Raw genomic sequence first — 17631 nt, 5'->3', positions numbered from 1 at the left:
GTCACTGGAAGTTGGAAGGTTGCTTTTGATCAAACTCAACAAGCACATTTAAAAACATCAGCACATGTTGACCAACCATTAAGGAAATGCGAATCATAAATCCAAAGAGTCTGATGGGGCTTCTAACAGATACAGCAATGAGGACTTTTACAATAAGATGCATGTTATTATGAAGGGACACAGGCAAGTGAAGGCTGAAACCCATCACCTTGACAAAGTAACACAGAAATCAAGAGGAACTGGATAGATGATAGTTGTAGAGATTGAGAATGCTTTCAAGAGAGAAAAATATAGTCCATATATAATTAGTAGGAGGAAAAAGAGCTTTTATTTATCTTGGTGGGTTTTTTTTTTGCTATCTCAATTTATTTTATATTGCAATATTAGTAATTGAATATTCAATTTAGTTCCTTTATGATTTAATTAAAATTTGACAGCAGAATTAATTTAAAAGAATACCGTGAACCATTTAAACCGGGCTTTATGCAAGTACATCAGAGACATCATATACAAATAAATAATCGCTTTCACTAAAATAATTACAGATTTGTTAGAAAATCCAGTATTAGCCTGTACAAAAGAGACAAAGTTATCATGTAAAGCAATACCTTAAAAAACAGAAACAAGCCAACTATGAATGACTCCACACCTGAAAGACCAATATTCAGGAATCTGAGGCAGGAGGATTGCCATGAGTTTAAGGCTAGTCTGGGCTACAAAGTGAGACCTTGTTTCAAAAACAATACAATACAATACAATACAACACATGACAACATGATACAGAACTAGAAACAAATGTAGCCGATTTAATCCCGAGCAAAGAAACCACTTTACACAGAGTAACTGGTTCTAAAGTATTATTTGCAGTGTCATTTTATCCCTAGAAAACAGCAAAAATGATGGGCTGTTAAAGTCCTTTCTGGCCCCATAGGCTGACAGTAACCTGTAGTTATAATAAAGCTACATTTCCTAGTGATTTAGGAAGTATTTTCATTGATACTATGCCATGGGTTCACAAGAGAACATTCTGGATTTGATATTAGTTAGTCCTTCTAACAAATGCAGTTAGGGGGATATTAAGGTGCAAAATAAGCTGCCTAGACCCATCTTTGGGGTTGGCTCCCCCTACAGATGTGCCAATTCCTCCTGGACCCTTCTAGAAATCATAGGAACCCAGGGATGTAATTAATACACAACCTCATAGGCACTGTACTCTTGCTTTCTGGTTGCTTAAGGTGCCTCTTGCTGCTGATAAAATTGGCACAAAGTTCTGCTCCAATCAAAGGTGCCAGATGGATTGCTCAAGGCACAGCTGCCTACATATTCCACTTCTCCTTAGGAAAAGATAAAATCTAGTTCACTCTACTGTGTTACGTCTGTCATGCCGCTTCAAAAGCTTCCCGAGTAGAGACCCTGCATCCATATTAGTACATTCTGCTACACAGACTGCATCCTCGGTGTCTCAAAGAAACTTTAGTAGCGTTACTTTAAATAGTGACCCTATCCTTTGTTGTTTTCTCTTCCTAGGATGCAGACTTGAGCTTCCTAGGAGCCCGGGGGCTAGAAGATCTGAGGGACATGAGTCATATGGCTTTCAGACTTATCTTTCCCAGTGAAGCTGGTAGACTCCAAAGTGCCTCAACTCCTCCCTTCTTTCGGGTGAACTGTGTCTTGTGATATTCCTCTGCGGATTCAAGGAATAGACTCTTGATGGGCCCAACCTCCTAATTATGCAGACATGCCCAGACAGCTCTGAATTCTAGGGAGAATGGAAGGGAGCCTCAAGCTGCACATGTTATTTACTTTCCACAACTCCTCTGGGATAGTCTGGAAGCCTGTGGCTTCAGCAACTCACTGGACAATTTGGCAGCTCTTCTTCTAAACCAAAAACTCAGATGCAGATCATTAACTTAAGTTCACAAGGAACAAAAGGTATCATGGCTTAGGAAGAAAAATGTGCAACTTGGATGATACAACTTACTGTCTTAGGAATACAATTGTTACAAGACTTTTAGGCATGGGGATTGCAAGGCTTTAAATCCTGCTTCATTGCTAGCATGACAGCAGATCCGCTTCACAGCCCTTCTCCACACTGATGCCTGGAGCCACGTTTTGGGGGCCTGCTGTTCTGTTCAGTCACATTGCCCTTCTTGGGGGTGCCAACAGCTTCTGCCATGGAGTCTTGGCTTATTGCTTATCAGAAAGAGTTCTGCTTGTCTCTGGTTTCCGCACTACAAGCCAAGTGTAGACCCTTCCAAACACCTGGTAAACATGCCCATGACCAAATCATCTCATTATGCAGCCCCGTTAGGCAAAGTAAGCCCAGATTCTCTGACTCTGAGTAAGTTCTCACTACGAAGCCTCTGTGGGCTCCCACAGTCCTCTCCTTTTGGCTCCTTCTTCAGGCTTCAGGGACAACTCCATTCCCTGTTGTCTTGCTCTACCCCAGGCCTGGAGGTGTCTGTTCCCTGTTGGAACTCTGTCAAATCCAAAAGCCCCTCTAGACTGCCCTTTTGGTTAGGTTCTGATTTTGTTCTGTTCTCTTCAATTTTACCACCAAATATACTCCCTTTAGGGCATTGCCTCCATGGCTCTCCAGATACTCACCTTTTTTTGACAAGTGATAAATTCTCAGTGCTGAGTTTCCTGCTTCATTAGAAGGCACAGGAAAACACAAAAAGTGTGCTTCCACTATAATCCCACCCCTACACATCACATATACGATATATGATTTTTCTTAAAGAAATAAAAGTGCAATTTCTAGAAGAAACACAGGAGATACCCTTCAAGAGTTTGGGTTACCTACAGACTTTTAAAATAGAATAGCAAAAGCGTAGGAGCTAATGAAGTATCCACAGGTGGGACCATATGAGAAGAAAGAGTTTCTGTACAGCAAAGAAAACAACAGCAGAGTAAGTAGGCAGTTGATAGAACAGGAGAAAACCTTTGCTAGCTACACTTAAGCAAGGGACTTACTTTACAAGGGACTAGAATTTACATAGAACTGCAGAAATTAAACACCAAGGAAATAAAACTGCCAATCAAAAAAGGCAGATGATCTGAATAGACACTTATCAAAAAGAAGCAGAAATGGCCAATAAGTCTTTAAAAAGTGTTCAATATCCCTAGCCATTGGGGAAATACAAATTAGAACTACTTTGAAATACCACCTCACCCGAGTCAGAATGGCTATCATCAATACATTTAATAACATACAGAGAGAAAGAAACCCTTATTCACTGTTGGTGGGGAGTAAATACAACCATTGTGGGAATCAGTTTTGAGATTTCTCAAAACTTAAAAATAGAACTACCATATGGCCCATTTTTTTCTTACTCCTGGGCATATATCCAGAGAACTCTATACACTACCACTGAGATGCTTACATGTTTATTGGTTCATTATTCACTATAGCAAAGAACTGGAATCAACATAGTTGTCCATCAACACATGAATGGATAGTGAAAATTTAGTATATGTGACTGGAGAGATGGCTCATCAGTTAAGAGCCTTGTTGTTCTTGTGGAGGATCTTGGTTCAATGCCAAGCACCCACATGGAGGCTCACAACCATACACAACTCCAGTTTCAGGGCATCCCATGCTCTCTTCTGACTTCCATGGGTACCAGGCACTCACATGGGACACAGACATATCTGTGAGCAAAAACACTCATACACATAAAATGAAATAAATCTTAAAAAAGAAAATTTGGTGCATATATGTGCATGCACACACACACACACACACACACACACACACACACACACACACTACTCATCTCTAAAGAAAAATAAAAGCACAAAATGTTCAGGAAAATGGATGAACTGAGAATGTACAGTATTAAGCAAAGTCACACAATCTCAGAAAGGAAAGAAGCATGTTCTCCCTCATATGCAGAAACTAGCCAACAAGATATGTGTATATATAAACATTTGTAGATATGGGCACAGTATAGTATTTCAAAAAGAGAAAAAGGCTAGACATTAGGGGATGAAGAGAGACTGAATGCAGGCAATGAATATGAGTTATGAGGTAGGATATAAAGCTAATCACTTTTGTAGTTCTAAAGCTGTCATGGATTTTTCAATTTTGGTGGTAGAGAAGTACATAAAATATATTAGATATGGAAAACATAAAAACACAGTATGAAGCTCTTTCAGTATGAAGATTCCCTTTCAAATGGCCACTTTAACTGTATAGAAGTTCACTGAGATATATAGTTTGGGAGTCTGGTTAATTTTGGTGTTTGATTTTTTTCCCCCTATTTTTAAAATAATGATGCATAAAATAAATAGTAAAATATTTTAAAAAGAAAAAATAAATTAAAAATGAGTAGAATTGGCATTAGAGAAACAGCTCAGTAAGTAAGACAGCTTGCTGTGTAAGCATGAGAACCTGAGTTCAGGTCCCAAGAACTCACATGAAACACTGGGTTGCTGCATTTGTGCCTATAATCCCAGCACTCTGGTGGTCAGAGACAGGAGGATCACTGAGGCTTGCTGGCTACCAGCCTGGCTCCAAATTCAGTGAGAAACCTTGTCTCAAGAGAATAAGGTGGAGAGTGACAGAGAAGAACACTTAGTATATTTTGGCCTGTGCATGGGCATGGGCACAGGCATGGGCATACACCAACACACAGAGAGACAGTGCTGTAGGATGTTCTATATGCTCTGAATGTGTTTCTCTGATTGGTTAATAAATAAAGTGCTGATTGGCCAGTAGCCAGGCAGGAAGTATAGGTGGGACAAAGAGAGAGGAGAATTCTGGGAGGTGGAAGGCTGAGTCAGGAGATGCTGCCACACTAACTCCACAGACCAAAAATCATGTTTGCTGGACAACACAAAGAAGACTAAAGATTCTCTCAGTGTGGTGAGTCAACAGACATGTGATACTTATGTCATTAAAAGGGTTCATTTTTAGATCAAGATAAATGAAAACAGAAAAACCAAAAAGGATTCCAATGTTAAGCCCCCAAAACACTGTTATGTAGGTTAGCACATCTAAAAATCTCTCAAAGTTAATTTAAGGAAATAACATTTGTCAATTACCACCATGAGTAGCAGGATGTAAGGTAACCAGTAAGCCACAAGCCACGTGGCAACTTATAGATTAATAGAAATGGGTTAATTTAAGATATAAGAACTCGATAGCAAGAAGCCTGAGCCACACAGCCATACAGTTTATAAGTAAGATAAGTCTCTGTGTGTTTGCTTGGGTCCGAGTGGCTGCGGAACTGGTGGGTGAGAGAGATTTGTCCTGACCATGGGCCAGGCAGGACCAGGAAAATATCAGCTACAAGACACATACAAACACAAGTAAAAATAATAAATAAAATGGTTAAAATAATTCTTCCAAAATTAAAAAAGTGACATATACCCCACATCTAGGGAAGTAGTGTAAAAATATGCAAAGTAGAAAAGTGAATGCTCCCACATACCCAGTTCTTACTCATTGCTTTCCAGTGCATTACTCACTTGCAACTGTTTTGTCCTTTAAATGTTAACAGCCTGACCAATCTTTCTTTGTTTCTGTGATATTCACACACACATATCAAATACACATATTTGCACATGGGAAGAAGTGATGGTAGTTTTACAAGAAACAAGAACATTCTACATATTATTTTGTCACTTGTTAGAAATCTATATTGATACTTTAGATAGCTTCATAACATTACAGAAGAAAAATGTGTTATAATATATTGAAACATGTCTCTATTGATGGACATTCAGTTTTTTTTCTAGATGTTTTGAAAATACAAAAATTGCAACAAGGCCAGCAAGATGCTTAGCAGGTAAAGTGTCTGCCATGCAAGCCTTATGACCTAAAGTCAGTCCCTGGAGCCCACATAAAGGTAGAAGCAGAGAACTGACACCACAAAGCAGTGCTCTGACCTCCATGCCTGCATACCACCTCCATCACACACATGTGCACAAGAAACAGTCATAATAATGACAATAAAAATTTAAATTGCTGCAGTAAATTACCTGTATGCACATAGTCGTACTGGCATATACATTCATTTAAGCTAAGTTCTTAAAAGTAGGGTCACTAGGTCATACCTACACATAATTTTAATGATGACCCTTTGATATCTCCTGTTAATTCAGTTATTATATTCTAGGTGTAATAAGGTATATACAATTTCTGTATAATCTCTCTATTCTATTTACAATTACAGGTAACTTTCTATGTATTACATAATTTCTGAAGTTAGCTAAATATGTGTCTATATATCTATTAATGTTTGGGACTTTCTTAAATTTCATCAAATTACATCAAACCTCAATGTTTAAATGCAAAGAATTTATATCTACTCCACATATTATAAACCCAGAGAGAAACCAAAGTTTTGACAGAAGAATTAGATATAATATACTCTTTTACATGAGTGCCTCTCAATTTTAAATGAGCCAACATTAATTACATCTTTTAGGAGAACAAGAATTGGTCAAATGATTTCAAAATCCAGAAACTCTATGTTTGAGGCATGTGCTTCCATCACACCTAAGACTAACTCCAAACACACTAACTCCACAGACCAAAAATCATGTTTGCTGGACAACACAAAGAAGACCAGAGATTCTCTCAGTGTGGTGAGTCAACAGACATGTGATACTTGTGTCATTAAAAGGGTTCATTTTTAGATCAAGATAAATGAAAACAGAAAAACCAAAAAGGATTCCAATGCTAAGCCCCCAAAACACTGTTATGTAGGTTAGTACATCTAAAAATCTCTCAAAGTTAATTTAAGGAAATAACATTTCTCAAAGGCTTGGCAACATTCAGTCACCTCTATCACCAAAGTAAAGTCCTGTAAACAAGTATAAAGTGGTTAGTAGAGGGGTCTGTGAGAAGAAAACTCTGGACACTTTTCATATTTAGTATATACTCTGCTTGATCATATTGTTGACATGTAAGAAACTCCTGTGTACAGGGCATGGGATGAAGAGTTAAAAAATTTATAAAGCCAACAGGAGATGACTCAATGGCCTATGTGATACCTTAATCTTATGCCCTGCATGGCTGGAAATGGCACTGGATTTAACTGCTAGGTATTGTAACATGTGGATTTCACTTTCTACATAGAATTGACTACTTGCCTATAACTCTAGAGTCTTCCAACTAGAAACAGGTCTTTTGATTGAAAAGAAATGAAAACAGAAAACCTGAAATAATCCAAACACTGAACCCCCGAGGAGTTAATCTCTTACCTGAGTAATTAACAAGGACTTTCAATTATCTTGCTCTCATCACTTCAGTGAAAAAAAAAACCCTAGTTGTTATTTCCAGAGGAAATCCATGTCCACAGACCATAAACTCAATCTAGTTAATAGCTAACTTGGGGAAAAGGTGGGAGTTGGAGTCCGATGAAGGACCACTGTAGGGTGATGGTAAATGAGTTACCTCCAGACAGCCAGGTGCTACTGTCTGAGGCCTCTACTGAGACTGAGTGAGAGGAGATGTGAAAAGCAAGACAGAAGCAGCCAGAAAGATAAAATTCTCCCTAGCTGAACTCACTGCAGGAGTAACTAAAAAATGACAAGGACTCTGGCTAAAGAAGGGAAAGCAAAGAGAAGAAAAGGTACAAAAAGATATAGATCGAAGGTGCTAGCTAGAACTCTTCCTCCTCCATGCTTCTCAAGACGAAGTGGGTAAGATAGGGTTTGAGTCTCTTGGGACAGTCTAAGGGATTCTATCTAAGACAGAAACCAAGATCTCTCCCACCCCTACTCTCCTCCCACTTTCCAACCCCTTATATAAGATTAGACGCACAGGAGGTCTCTATAAAAAATCCTGTGATTTTTATAATTGCTTCCTAAAAGTACTACTTGAGATCTCAGTGGAAGGCTGGGCCAAAGTAAAAACAGTGCTCATGAACAACTACAAGGAGAAACCACATGGAAAACAGAACTTGTCCCTCGATGGGTTCACAGTCAACAGAAACTGAATGTCTTCTTACGTGCTTACAAACAACTAAGTTTAATCCAGACAGGATGTGGCTTTTATAACATAAGAAAACTGCAATAAATGACAAGATAACCCTAAACTAAAAGACAAAAGTCTTACAAAATACCAAATATGTTCAATGTAGAGATTCTGGATGAGGAATACATAGAACCCTAGAACCTGATGCAATTTCTAAATCTTAGTTTCTTTTCCTGTTGCCATGATCAGACACCCTGACAAAAGCAACTTAAGGGAGAAAGGTTCATTTTGGCTCAGAGTTCATTATGGCTGGCAAGCCAAAGCAGCTGGAACTTAAAGCAGTTGGTTGTACTGCATCCACAACCACGAGCAGAGAGAAATGAATGAATATATGCTGCTGCTCAGATCACTTTCCATTTTATATCATCCAGTATCCCCTGCCAAGGGAATGTTTCCAACTACAGTTAAGATAGACCTTCCCACACCAATAAATATAATCAAGATACTATCCACAGGCATGCCCAAAGGCCCATCTCCAGGTGACTGTAGACTGTCAAGTTGACATCAACACTATTCATAACAGGACCTCCAGAGTTAAGGCAACAATTCTGCACTCTGCTTCCTCCTCTAACTCCACTGAGCTGGCTTGTCAAGGGATTCCAAGTTGCCAGCATCCATGCTGAGAAAGTATTTTCATTATTAGGTTTTTGCTGTACGTGATATGAATTTTAGAATTCTATGACTTTCCTACTGGGACAGAAAGTGGCAAGTTTTACCAAACTAAGATCGACATATTGAATAAATGAGATGGAAAAAGTATTGACCACATTTTAAAGAAATACCTCCCTGCATCAGGGATGTAGAGAAATTTATGAACTGTCACAAACTCAAGAGGAACTGAAAGCTTCTGGCAATGCTTCTTTGCTAAATCAATATTTTTATCTCAAAATTTCTCATGAGTTCTCTATAAATAAAATTCCAGTACTCTCTAAGAGATCATATATCATATTACAAGTTATTTTCTAACCTAAGACACTGACCATATGCTGCTGAGGAACTGATCACCTGCACAAGAGCATACAAAACCCTGAATGTCTGAGTACACTGGCTTGAAAAATGCCAAGGATACAGGATTGGTATTCATGACTGAACACTCAAATTATTTTTCATGTAAAAATTTAAATGACATCAAGCATACTAGTCAGAGGAGCTCATTAGTACCTTTATGCATGACAAATGGCATTGTTACTCTAGTCACGGTAGTAACTTATCAATAAAACATACTTAACATTCAACAGCTGCACTGTGCTTGTTTGAGTGACTACATAGAAAAGAGAATCTGACCAAGTTACTTCTTCCAAAAAAGAAAATTGTGTCTTCTTTTCAGAGCTAATATTTCACTGTCAAGTCCAGCTGGCCTTAAAGTTTCCCTGTAGCCCAGGCTGGCCTTAAATTCTCTCTGTAGCCAGGGCCAGCCTTAAACTGGTGATCCCCTTAACCCAGCTTTCCAACTGCTAGAATATACGCATGGACCAGCACACTATGCACCCAAATATCCTCATATTAGATTGAATGCTTCCTTTCTGGTAACAAAAGTATTTTTGTCATAAATCATGGCACTTACAAAAATATAGAAAACAGAACAAAACCTAAGTAGCTACTGACATGTGAATACAAACAGCATGCTTTTGTCCTTTTGCTTAGAGACTCCCTAGAATGACATCAATAGCATCACCAGTAGAATTTAGGTCAATGGGCCAATTACTCAATGCTGACATCAAAGGCAGAGACAAGCTGCTGCTTCTTTTTGAGTCTCAGTGTTAAGCAATCTCGGAAGCAACTTTATGTGCCATAAATAAATAAATAAATAAATAAATAAATAAATAAATAAATAAATAAATAAATAAATAAATAAATAATAAACACACATGCAAATCTCAAAAGCTCATACGAAGTATTGCTTCTAGAAAAAAAAATCGCACTTTTGGTTCTCTGGGTCAACAGCATCTTTACCATTCCCACACCCCCGACACAAATCTCAGTTTTCTTGTTACCAAGTGAATGAACAGCCCTAGGAATATTAGTCCATTGTTAATTACCTAGTAGTCTCTTAACAGCAGAAGCCGACCAATTGAATTTGAATCTCCCAAACACAGATGGAAACAGCTTAAACAGAGGCTAACCTGGTGGTGGCTGGTGCTGGGGTGGAGCTGTGATCTTCTCTGGCCTCAAGCTTTTTTCTGAAGGTTCCTCAGATACCAGCCAAGTTTGGCTTGCTCTGAGGGAAGTCGGGCTGCCTCCTTTGGTCTCCGTGACCTTTGTAGAAGATGACGGCTCCAAGGTGACAGCAGAGGGGAACCCGGAGGAGACACCGTTCTTCCTACCAGGGCACTCATTAAAAGCAGCTTCCCCCTCACTAGGCAGTGGAGGGAGCAGGAGGATCCTGTGGTGTTGCTGAGGGCTGGGGCACCTTGGAGACAGAGGCGAGGGAACAGGTGACAGCCATTTGTGTGCGCTGGACTGAGGCGATGAATTATTAAATACCATGCCGCGAGCTGTTGCTGTTTGGGGGGCTGGCTTCCTCTCATCACATTTGGGTTGTGGGGAGTCAGGACCTACAGTGTGGGGCAGATCCAGAAGCAAGAATTTATGGCCACTCTTGGGTAGCCCAGCCTTCCTTTGGCTTCTTGTTTCTGGGAGAGTGTGGGTGGACCTTGCGTTGAGGGAGAAGCCTAGTCTTTTCCCCTCAGTGGCTTCATCTAACTTCTCACTCTCTATCACCTTCCGGAGAACCTTGTTCACAGCCCCCTCGGTGCTGGCTGGTTCACTGGGAATGGAGGCTCGTTCTGTGGCTGAGGGTTGCAATGACTTGACCCCTTGCTGCTCCTCCCCCAGGCTCCTGGAACTTTGAGTCTCATCTTTAGCTCCCGAGAGGACGAGGAAGTCAGCTTTTGGGATGAACTCAGAATGGGTCTCTGAGCAAAAAGCAACCCTTTCCTCACCATCGGGATGAGCCCTAACTACCCTTTGAACTTGAGCAGAAAGCTCCTGGACCTTGGCCACCACTGCGGAAACAGGTTTCTTCCTGCAAGTCCTTTCCAGTGACTTTGACTTCCGAGTCCCGCCCCTCTCTGCCCCTGGATGTTTCTCATGCCTTTCGGACAAACGTGGAGGTTCCTGCTCCTGAGGAACCTTGAGCTGCCTTCCTATGCCAGCATCTCCTACCTCGGTGGGGCTGCTGTCTGGAGACAGAGGTCCTTCAAGATCAGTGTCCTCTGAGGTCCTCCCAGAGCTCCGGAAGCCCGGGTCTGCATCTGGTGTCCTGAGGATGTTGGCAGGGCAGCTCTCTCTCCTCCGTGGGGAGGAGGTAAGTGTTCCCTGGGGAACTAAGTTTCCTCTTTCTTCTAGGAGCTGAAGATTAGGCCGAACCCGGGAAGGAGGAAGGGAGCTACTGGAACAGACCTGGTCCTTCCCCATCGGAGGAGCTGATTCCTGGCGGCCACGCCCTTTCCTCCTGGTTCTCTTCAGCCGGAGCTCCTCAGGGCTCTCTCTCCTCCTGCCAGACCTCCGGGGCTTTTTGCTCCCTTGGGTGCTCCTCCTAATGAGCGAGTTCACAGCGAGCTCTCTGCTCCAATTGCCAGCACTCTGGAAGTAGTCTTCCTCGGGCACAAGGCTCACTGACAGCTCCTGCAACCTCCCTTCCTGGTTCCCCATTGAAATTCCCAGGATGTGGTCTGACCTCAGCAGACTGTCCAGCAGCTTCTCCCTCTCTGCTGTGAGCTTGTATAGCTCTGTCAGAATGTCTTTTGTGGGAGTCTGTTTGAAAAATATGTCGCCGGGATGTTCGTTTGGCTGCTGGCTGAGGCTGGTGATGTCTGGCCCCTCCCTGACTTGGTAGCAGTTATGAAAAGCGTTATTGGATCTGTCTAGAGTTACAGTGCCCTTGTATGAAAATCCTCTGACTTCCCCCTTTGGAAGATAGAAGCTGATATAGCAGAGTTCAGTGATGGGGTTATGCAACTGGAGGGTGCAGTGAGTGCCTTCCATTATGCCTACCTAATTATTCATGCTGTGGAGATGCTGGTCTGTGGTCAGCTCCAGTGGGGAGGCATGTGATGGTGACTAGACAGAGCAGGCAGCTGACAGTCCTCTCCGGCAATGAGGCTGCCTGTTAGAGAAACACAGGAAGAAAGCAGCTTGTCTAACAGAGTGTACACATCAAAGGGCAATATCAATCACAACATAACCACACTGATCCTTTCTAGCCAGGAGCCTGATGGCAGCTTAAGCTTCTACCCACCTTGACCAGGAGGCTTTTCTATAGCTAAGTGATGGGAAGAGCTCTCACTTCAGTCCCAGGACAGCAGGTCCCCTTTCTTCACTTGGGAATCCACTGTACAGCCTACAGCCAGTCTGTCTACTTTCTTCAGACCACAATTTCTAGTCTTCTGTAGAATAGCTGTGAACCTTCCAGGAATTCTGGGAGAATAGGACTTTGAGAACCTTAGAAACAATCATTGTTTTAATGACTCATGTTTGGAATCTTATTTTCAAAGATGAGAAGCTTTTGTTATCATAAAAAACATTCTAAGGTTCTCTTGCATTGAAGCACAGTGTGAGGTCGAAGCATCAGAGCAGAACCTGATGAGAGATGAAGTTTCAGGCCTGCTTGACCTCCTGGCAGTGTTCTATCGAAAAGCTTCGTACAAAATATATGATGTTTTAGATTTAAATGTTTAAAATTAAGTAATTGTAGAGGCTTAATCAAGTTTGGATTTGTTTTGAGACAGGTCTTGCCATGTAGCCTTGGCCATGTGCTATGTAGACTGGGCTGAACTTGAACTTGTGATGGTCCTCCTCCCTCTGCCAGCCAAATGCTGAGATCAGATGTGTGCACTGCCATGCCCAGCTTGATTTTTATTTAATAATGTTTTCCCTTTCTACCTGTTGACTATTTGAAGACAAGTGGAATAGCAAAGAAAAATACTGCTGGTCCTTAGGGATTTTCAATGACTTGATCATAAAAGTCGTTGGAAACACCATGAGAGCGGTGAAGGTGGCCTCTGCTTTATGTGACTTGGTGGGGGAGGTCCTCAAAATTGTCTTCATAACTAATACCTCCACATACAATTATGGAGCTTAGAATGCTATACTATAACACTTCATTTCTGAAGGTAATATACCACCCAGTCTTCAAGTTGTCCTCACTTAAAGGACACCCCCCAGGAATAAAAAAATAACAATCAGTTACAAAATAACTGATGTAGTTTGTAAATTACTTTCCCCAAGTATTTTATTTTTTCTTAACTGGTTTTAAACTAGAAAAAAAAGTTATATAAAGGTATATTTTGAGTTCCGAAAAGAGGAAGAATTTGTAATGCAAACTCCTTAAGGAAAACATATGGAGCCAAGTGATGACATGAAATGGCAGGTGTATGTGAGTGGGTGGGTGGCGGGGTCACCTGGTCAAGACAAAAAGTGTCGGAAGGATTCAGAGTTTACATAATTTCAAATAAAAATATGTCTGCTTGTTTGGAATATTTTCTAAGAGACAGGACTTTTATAGGTGGAGTACATATTCACATATACTGTCATTTTCTTCTTCCCTTAATCAAAGGGTCATCAGGATACAAGGATAAGATGCCCAGAAGAGATAAGAAGTCATCACAGGCCTTGCCTTTTTCATAATTGCATATGGCCTGCTCTCATTCTGATCATCCTATCTTTAAAATCTTTCTAAAATGCATGCTGTTGTTACATCCTAAGCATGTATGTGTATATTGATGTGTGATGCACAAACTCTCTGAACATATGCAAGAACCCATTTGAGAGGTAACATTTTAGTCTGTGATTTACAACAATTACAAAGAGTGATGGGTATCTGCTATTCATGATCAAGAGTTCCATTTATGAATTATGAGACAAGCTGAAGGGAGTACCAAAGAGCTGTTGTGAATTATGGGAAGATAAGCTCCGTTCCTTTGCCTTCAAGTATCAACTTAGCTCATTGACTTCCCTGGAAGGTGGGAAGTGTCTGATGTAGGGAGAGAAGCACACTGTAGATTTTTCAGAATCTCTTCCAAATAGCAGTTCACAGTTCATGTCATAATGTCAAGTAGGACTACAGCTGCCTATCATCTCTTCCCAAGGAAGAGTTATACACACTTATGCTTTGAATTTGCCATCTCACTTAATTAGCATGGCACCATTTTACAGATGAAAAAACTGAAAGTCAGAGACATAAGGAACTTGTCTATGAGGGTTCCCCTAAGAAGAAACAAGTTTAAAAGTCAGGTCTGTCTCCTAACATCGATTTGTGGGTAAATCTGCTTTCCCTCTATTGCTTCTACTGATGAACAGAGACCCCCTTAGTTATGTTAATGCAATGTAACACAGTTTCTTCATCAATGCCCCATATCTTCTAATATTCACTGAACACTGTCAGCATGTCTGACTAGATGAAGTACTCCTTTTTGAAAGAAAGGTGAGAAAAAGGGCAACAAATTCATTGAGTTAAAAGTAAAAACTGCCTTTGCCTATAAAGGGGAACCCAATGAAAATTCTGATTTAGAAATTAAAGATGGCACAGGTAATATTAAGGGAAAGAATAGTAATGGGGATGAGGTTTAAGTAAGGAGAGGGAGGGGGAAGTTAGGGATAACTCATACAAAGGACATTTAAAAAAGTAATATGAAAACCTATGGTTTTATAAATTCATACATATATTTCTATAAGAGTTTACTTGGAGTAACCCTACACAGGAGATTATGCTCATCCCATAGATGCCAAATAAAGTCATAGACTGCCAAATAAAGAGTCCACTGTCAAATGTAAAATACCTTCCCTCAAGTTTTGGGTCACATGTGACACAGAGGATGCCCCCCTCCCCAAAAAAATACAGGCTATTGTCACTTCTTTTAGTTTCCCACCACAAGTTGATGGGAAGACCCTACTGTTGAAGACATCACACATACTGGTTATAGAACAAGGAGAAATCAAGTACATACTGACTAGGAGGCTTCTCTCTGCTGGCTTGTTTTCATCGTATTAGAAGGTGCTATGTTGGCTGAAGAAGGGAAAAAGTCATTATCAGTCTTCCTCAGCTGTGAACTGTATGAACTGCAATAACAACCAGTGTGGCAAAGTATGCCCAGTGGTGCAACAGTGGTACAGTGTTGTGAGGGTAACCAACTATTTTCTGATTGGCTTTAGATCTGCTACACACACACACACACACACACACACACACACACACACACACTTGCTTGGTGCTGCAAATCCGGCCACAAATCCATGGCTACAAAGCTTCTAAGCCCCAGGGAGGAGCCTATGACTATTATGTTACAAAATAAACAGAGTTTCAAACTTCCATCTCAATTTTTATCTCTCTATTTATAGATTGGTGTTGCTCTCAGACCTCACCAGAGAAGTTTCTTTGTGCAGCAGACAGCGGCTAACACAGAAACTCACAGCTAGTCAAAGTACAGAGAACAATAAGTGTCAGCAGAGTGCTCAGTCATAAATGGGGCATCCATATCACACCCCTTCTCCAAAGCTCAGGCACCTCAGAGGGGAAGGGAATATTGAAAAAGGCCAAAGTCAGGGAATACCAGAATAAAAAGTGTCTTTTGAATATGATATGACAGCTGTACCTACGAATTCACAGTGCCTGTGGCTGCCTGCACACTATCAAGCCAGTCAACATTCTAGTAGGGAATGGGAGGGGGCTCATAAGCCATATCCTAACTGTGGAATTATGGATTGTGGAGGGCTTCTGGGGAAGGGAGTTTTCCTTAAGGGTCAAATATGCCCCAGTAGATAGCCTGTTTAGGAACATATGAGAAGCAAAAGTTGGAATCAGGAAGTTATTTATAAAAAAAGGGGGGGGCATAAAGTAGGAGTGGATCTGAGAGGAGGTGAATATAACCAAAATATGTTATATGAAATTCTCAAAAAATCAATAAAAATACTGTTTATAAAGAGAAATCAAGGGTAGAATAACTCATAGAAAGGCCATTAACTTTTATGAGGATATCAGACATGTGCCAGTCGAGGGAGCTAAGTATTTTGTGTTCTGGTCTTACTGTATCTCTGTTATATAAGTGGAGGAAATGCCATGGTTACAATTCTGTTAGTCCTAATCACAAAACTCAAATCAAGGTTTAGGAAATTATGATATGGGACTTTGTAGCAATAAATACATAATGCAAGCCGTGAAGCTACCGTTGCGCATAAAGGCTTCCTATGATTACGTCATCCTCATCCTCCCCAAGACACCAACATAGAATGCCTTTACCTCACTTGTGGAGCCCATGTCTGTGGCTGTGTTGGTTTTATGTCAACTTTATCACAAGCTGGAGTCATTGGGGAAGAGAGAGACTCTCACTCGAGAAAATGTCTCCCTAAGACTGGCCTATAGGCAAGTCTGCCAGGCATTGTCTTGATTAATGATGGATATAAGAAGGCCCAGCCAGCCCACTGTGGGTGGTGCCAACCCCACACAAGTGGTCCTGATTGGTGTTAAAATGAGCAGACCAATAAGTAGCACACTTCCATGATTTCTGCTTCAATTCCTGTCTCCAGGCTTCTGCCTGGAGTTCCTGCCCTGGCTTCCCTCACTGACAACAATGTGACCCAAGAGCTACAAGAAATAAACCCCTTCCTCCATAAGTTGCTTTTGGTCATGCTCTTTTACCACAGCAACAGAAGCCCTAACTAAGTCCCTAACTAAGCTCTAACTTGAGTCTCTTGTGACCAAGAAACTACAAAAATGATTCACCCAAAGAAGGAAAGTGTGTGAGCAAATGAACTTCACTGTGAACTGCTATGGGATGTTCTGTATGTTAAATGTGTTGCTCTGATTGATTAATAAATAAAACACTGATTGGCCAGTAGCCAGGCAGGAAGTATAGGCGGGACAAGGAGAGAGGAGAATTCGGGGAAGTGGAAGGCTGAGTCAGAGAGACGCTGCCAGCCACCCACCATGAAAAATGAGATGTAAGGTACCGGTAAGCCACGAGCCATGTGGCAACTTATAGACTAATAGAAATGGGTTAATTTAAGATATAAGAACTAGATAGCAAGAAGCCCACCATGGCCATACAGTTTGTAAGCAATATAAGTCTCTGTGTGTTTACTTGGTTGGGTCTGAGCAGCTGTGGCACTGGTGGGTGAGAGAGATTTGTCCTGACAGTGGGCCAGGCAGGACTGGAAAAATCTCCAGCTACAGTGAACCCTCTAAGGTACCAAGCTAAAAGGCCTGAAGGCACAAGAGCTCTAGTTGTGTGGATCCATTCGGGAGTAGGATTACAGTACTGAGTCATCACACAGATTTTTCCATTTGAGAAACCAGAGAGAGAAGAACTATATGTAAGTCTTACAGGAAAAAGGCAAAGTAAAAATGCACACAGTGTGGAGTGGGGTTCAGTATGCCAGCACTGCCCTCCATGCTGAGCGTTCAGAGCTATATCAGGCAGCCTTTCCTCAATCTACCTTGACTCAACACAGCAGCTCTGCAGGAACCACACATTAGATTATACATCTTAATTAGGTCCGTGAAGTGGCTTTCTCTGGTTGTACTCAGTGTCAAAGCACTCTGCTTCCCTGGGGAGTCTCATGCCTCCCATTTCCTCTTGCTAACTCTCAGGCTGACATTTTCTCTGTGACAATACTGCTGTGGTGATTTATTTCCTGACTCATTT

At 41.1% G+C, this 17631-nt stretch overlaps 1 protein-coding gene across 5 annotated transcripts in view; it reads right to left on the bottom strand.

Annotated features, from left to right (window-relative positions):
• The window catches only part of Fmn1 (formin 1), a 374621-nt gene that overhangs the window by 327234 nt on the left and 29756 nt on the right, over positions 1-17631 (bottom strand). The window contains exons 3-6 of one of the 5 annotated variants that reach the window (XM_059261103.1): positions 14938-14996; positions 11987-12098; positions 11393-11528; positions 10114-10545 (exon numbers count right to left, since the gene is read on the bottom strand). In XM_059261103.1, the coding sequence (XP_059117086.1) occupies positions 10114-10477 (364 nt within the window). In that variant the 5' untranslated portion in view covers positions 10478-10545; positions 11393-11528; positions 11987-12098; positions 14938-14996. Of the gene's footprint in view, positions 1-10113; positions 12099-12230; positions 12393-14937; positions 14997-17631 lie in introns of those variants that run through there. The other 4 variants (XM_059261101.1, XM_059261098.1, XM_059261100.1 and 1 more) reach the window with 4 other exon arrangements.

This window comes from Peromyscus eremicus, chromosome 4 (genome assembly GCF_949786415.1).
Source record: "Peromyscus eremicus chromosome 4, PerEre_H2_v1, whole genome shotgun sequence".
NCBI lineage: Eukaryota > Metazoa > Chordata > Mammalia > Rodentia > Cricetidae > Peromyscus > Peromyscus eremicus.
The sequence above is the reverse complement of the archived record's forward strand: the minus strand, read 5'-3'. Positions and strand labels throughout refer to the sequence as shown.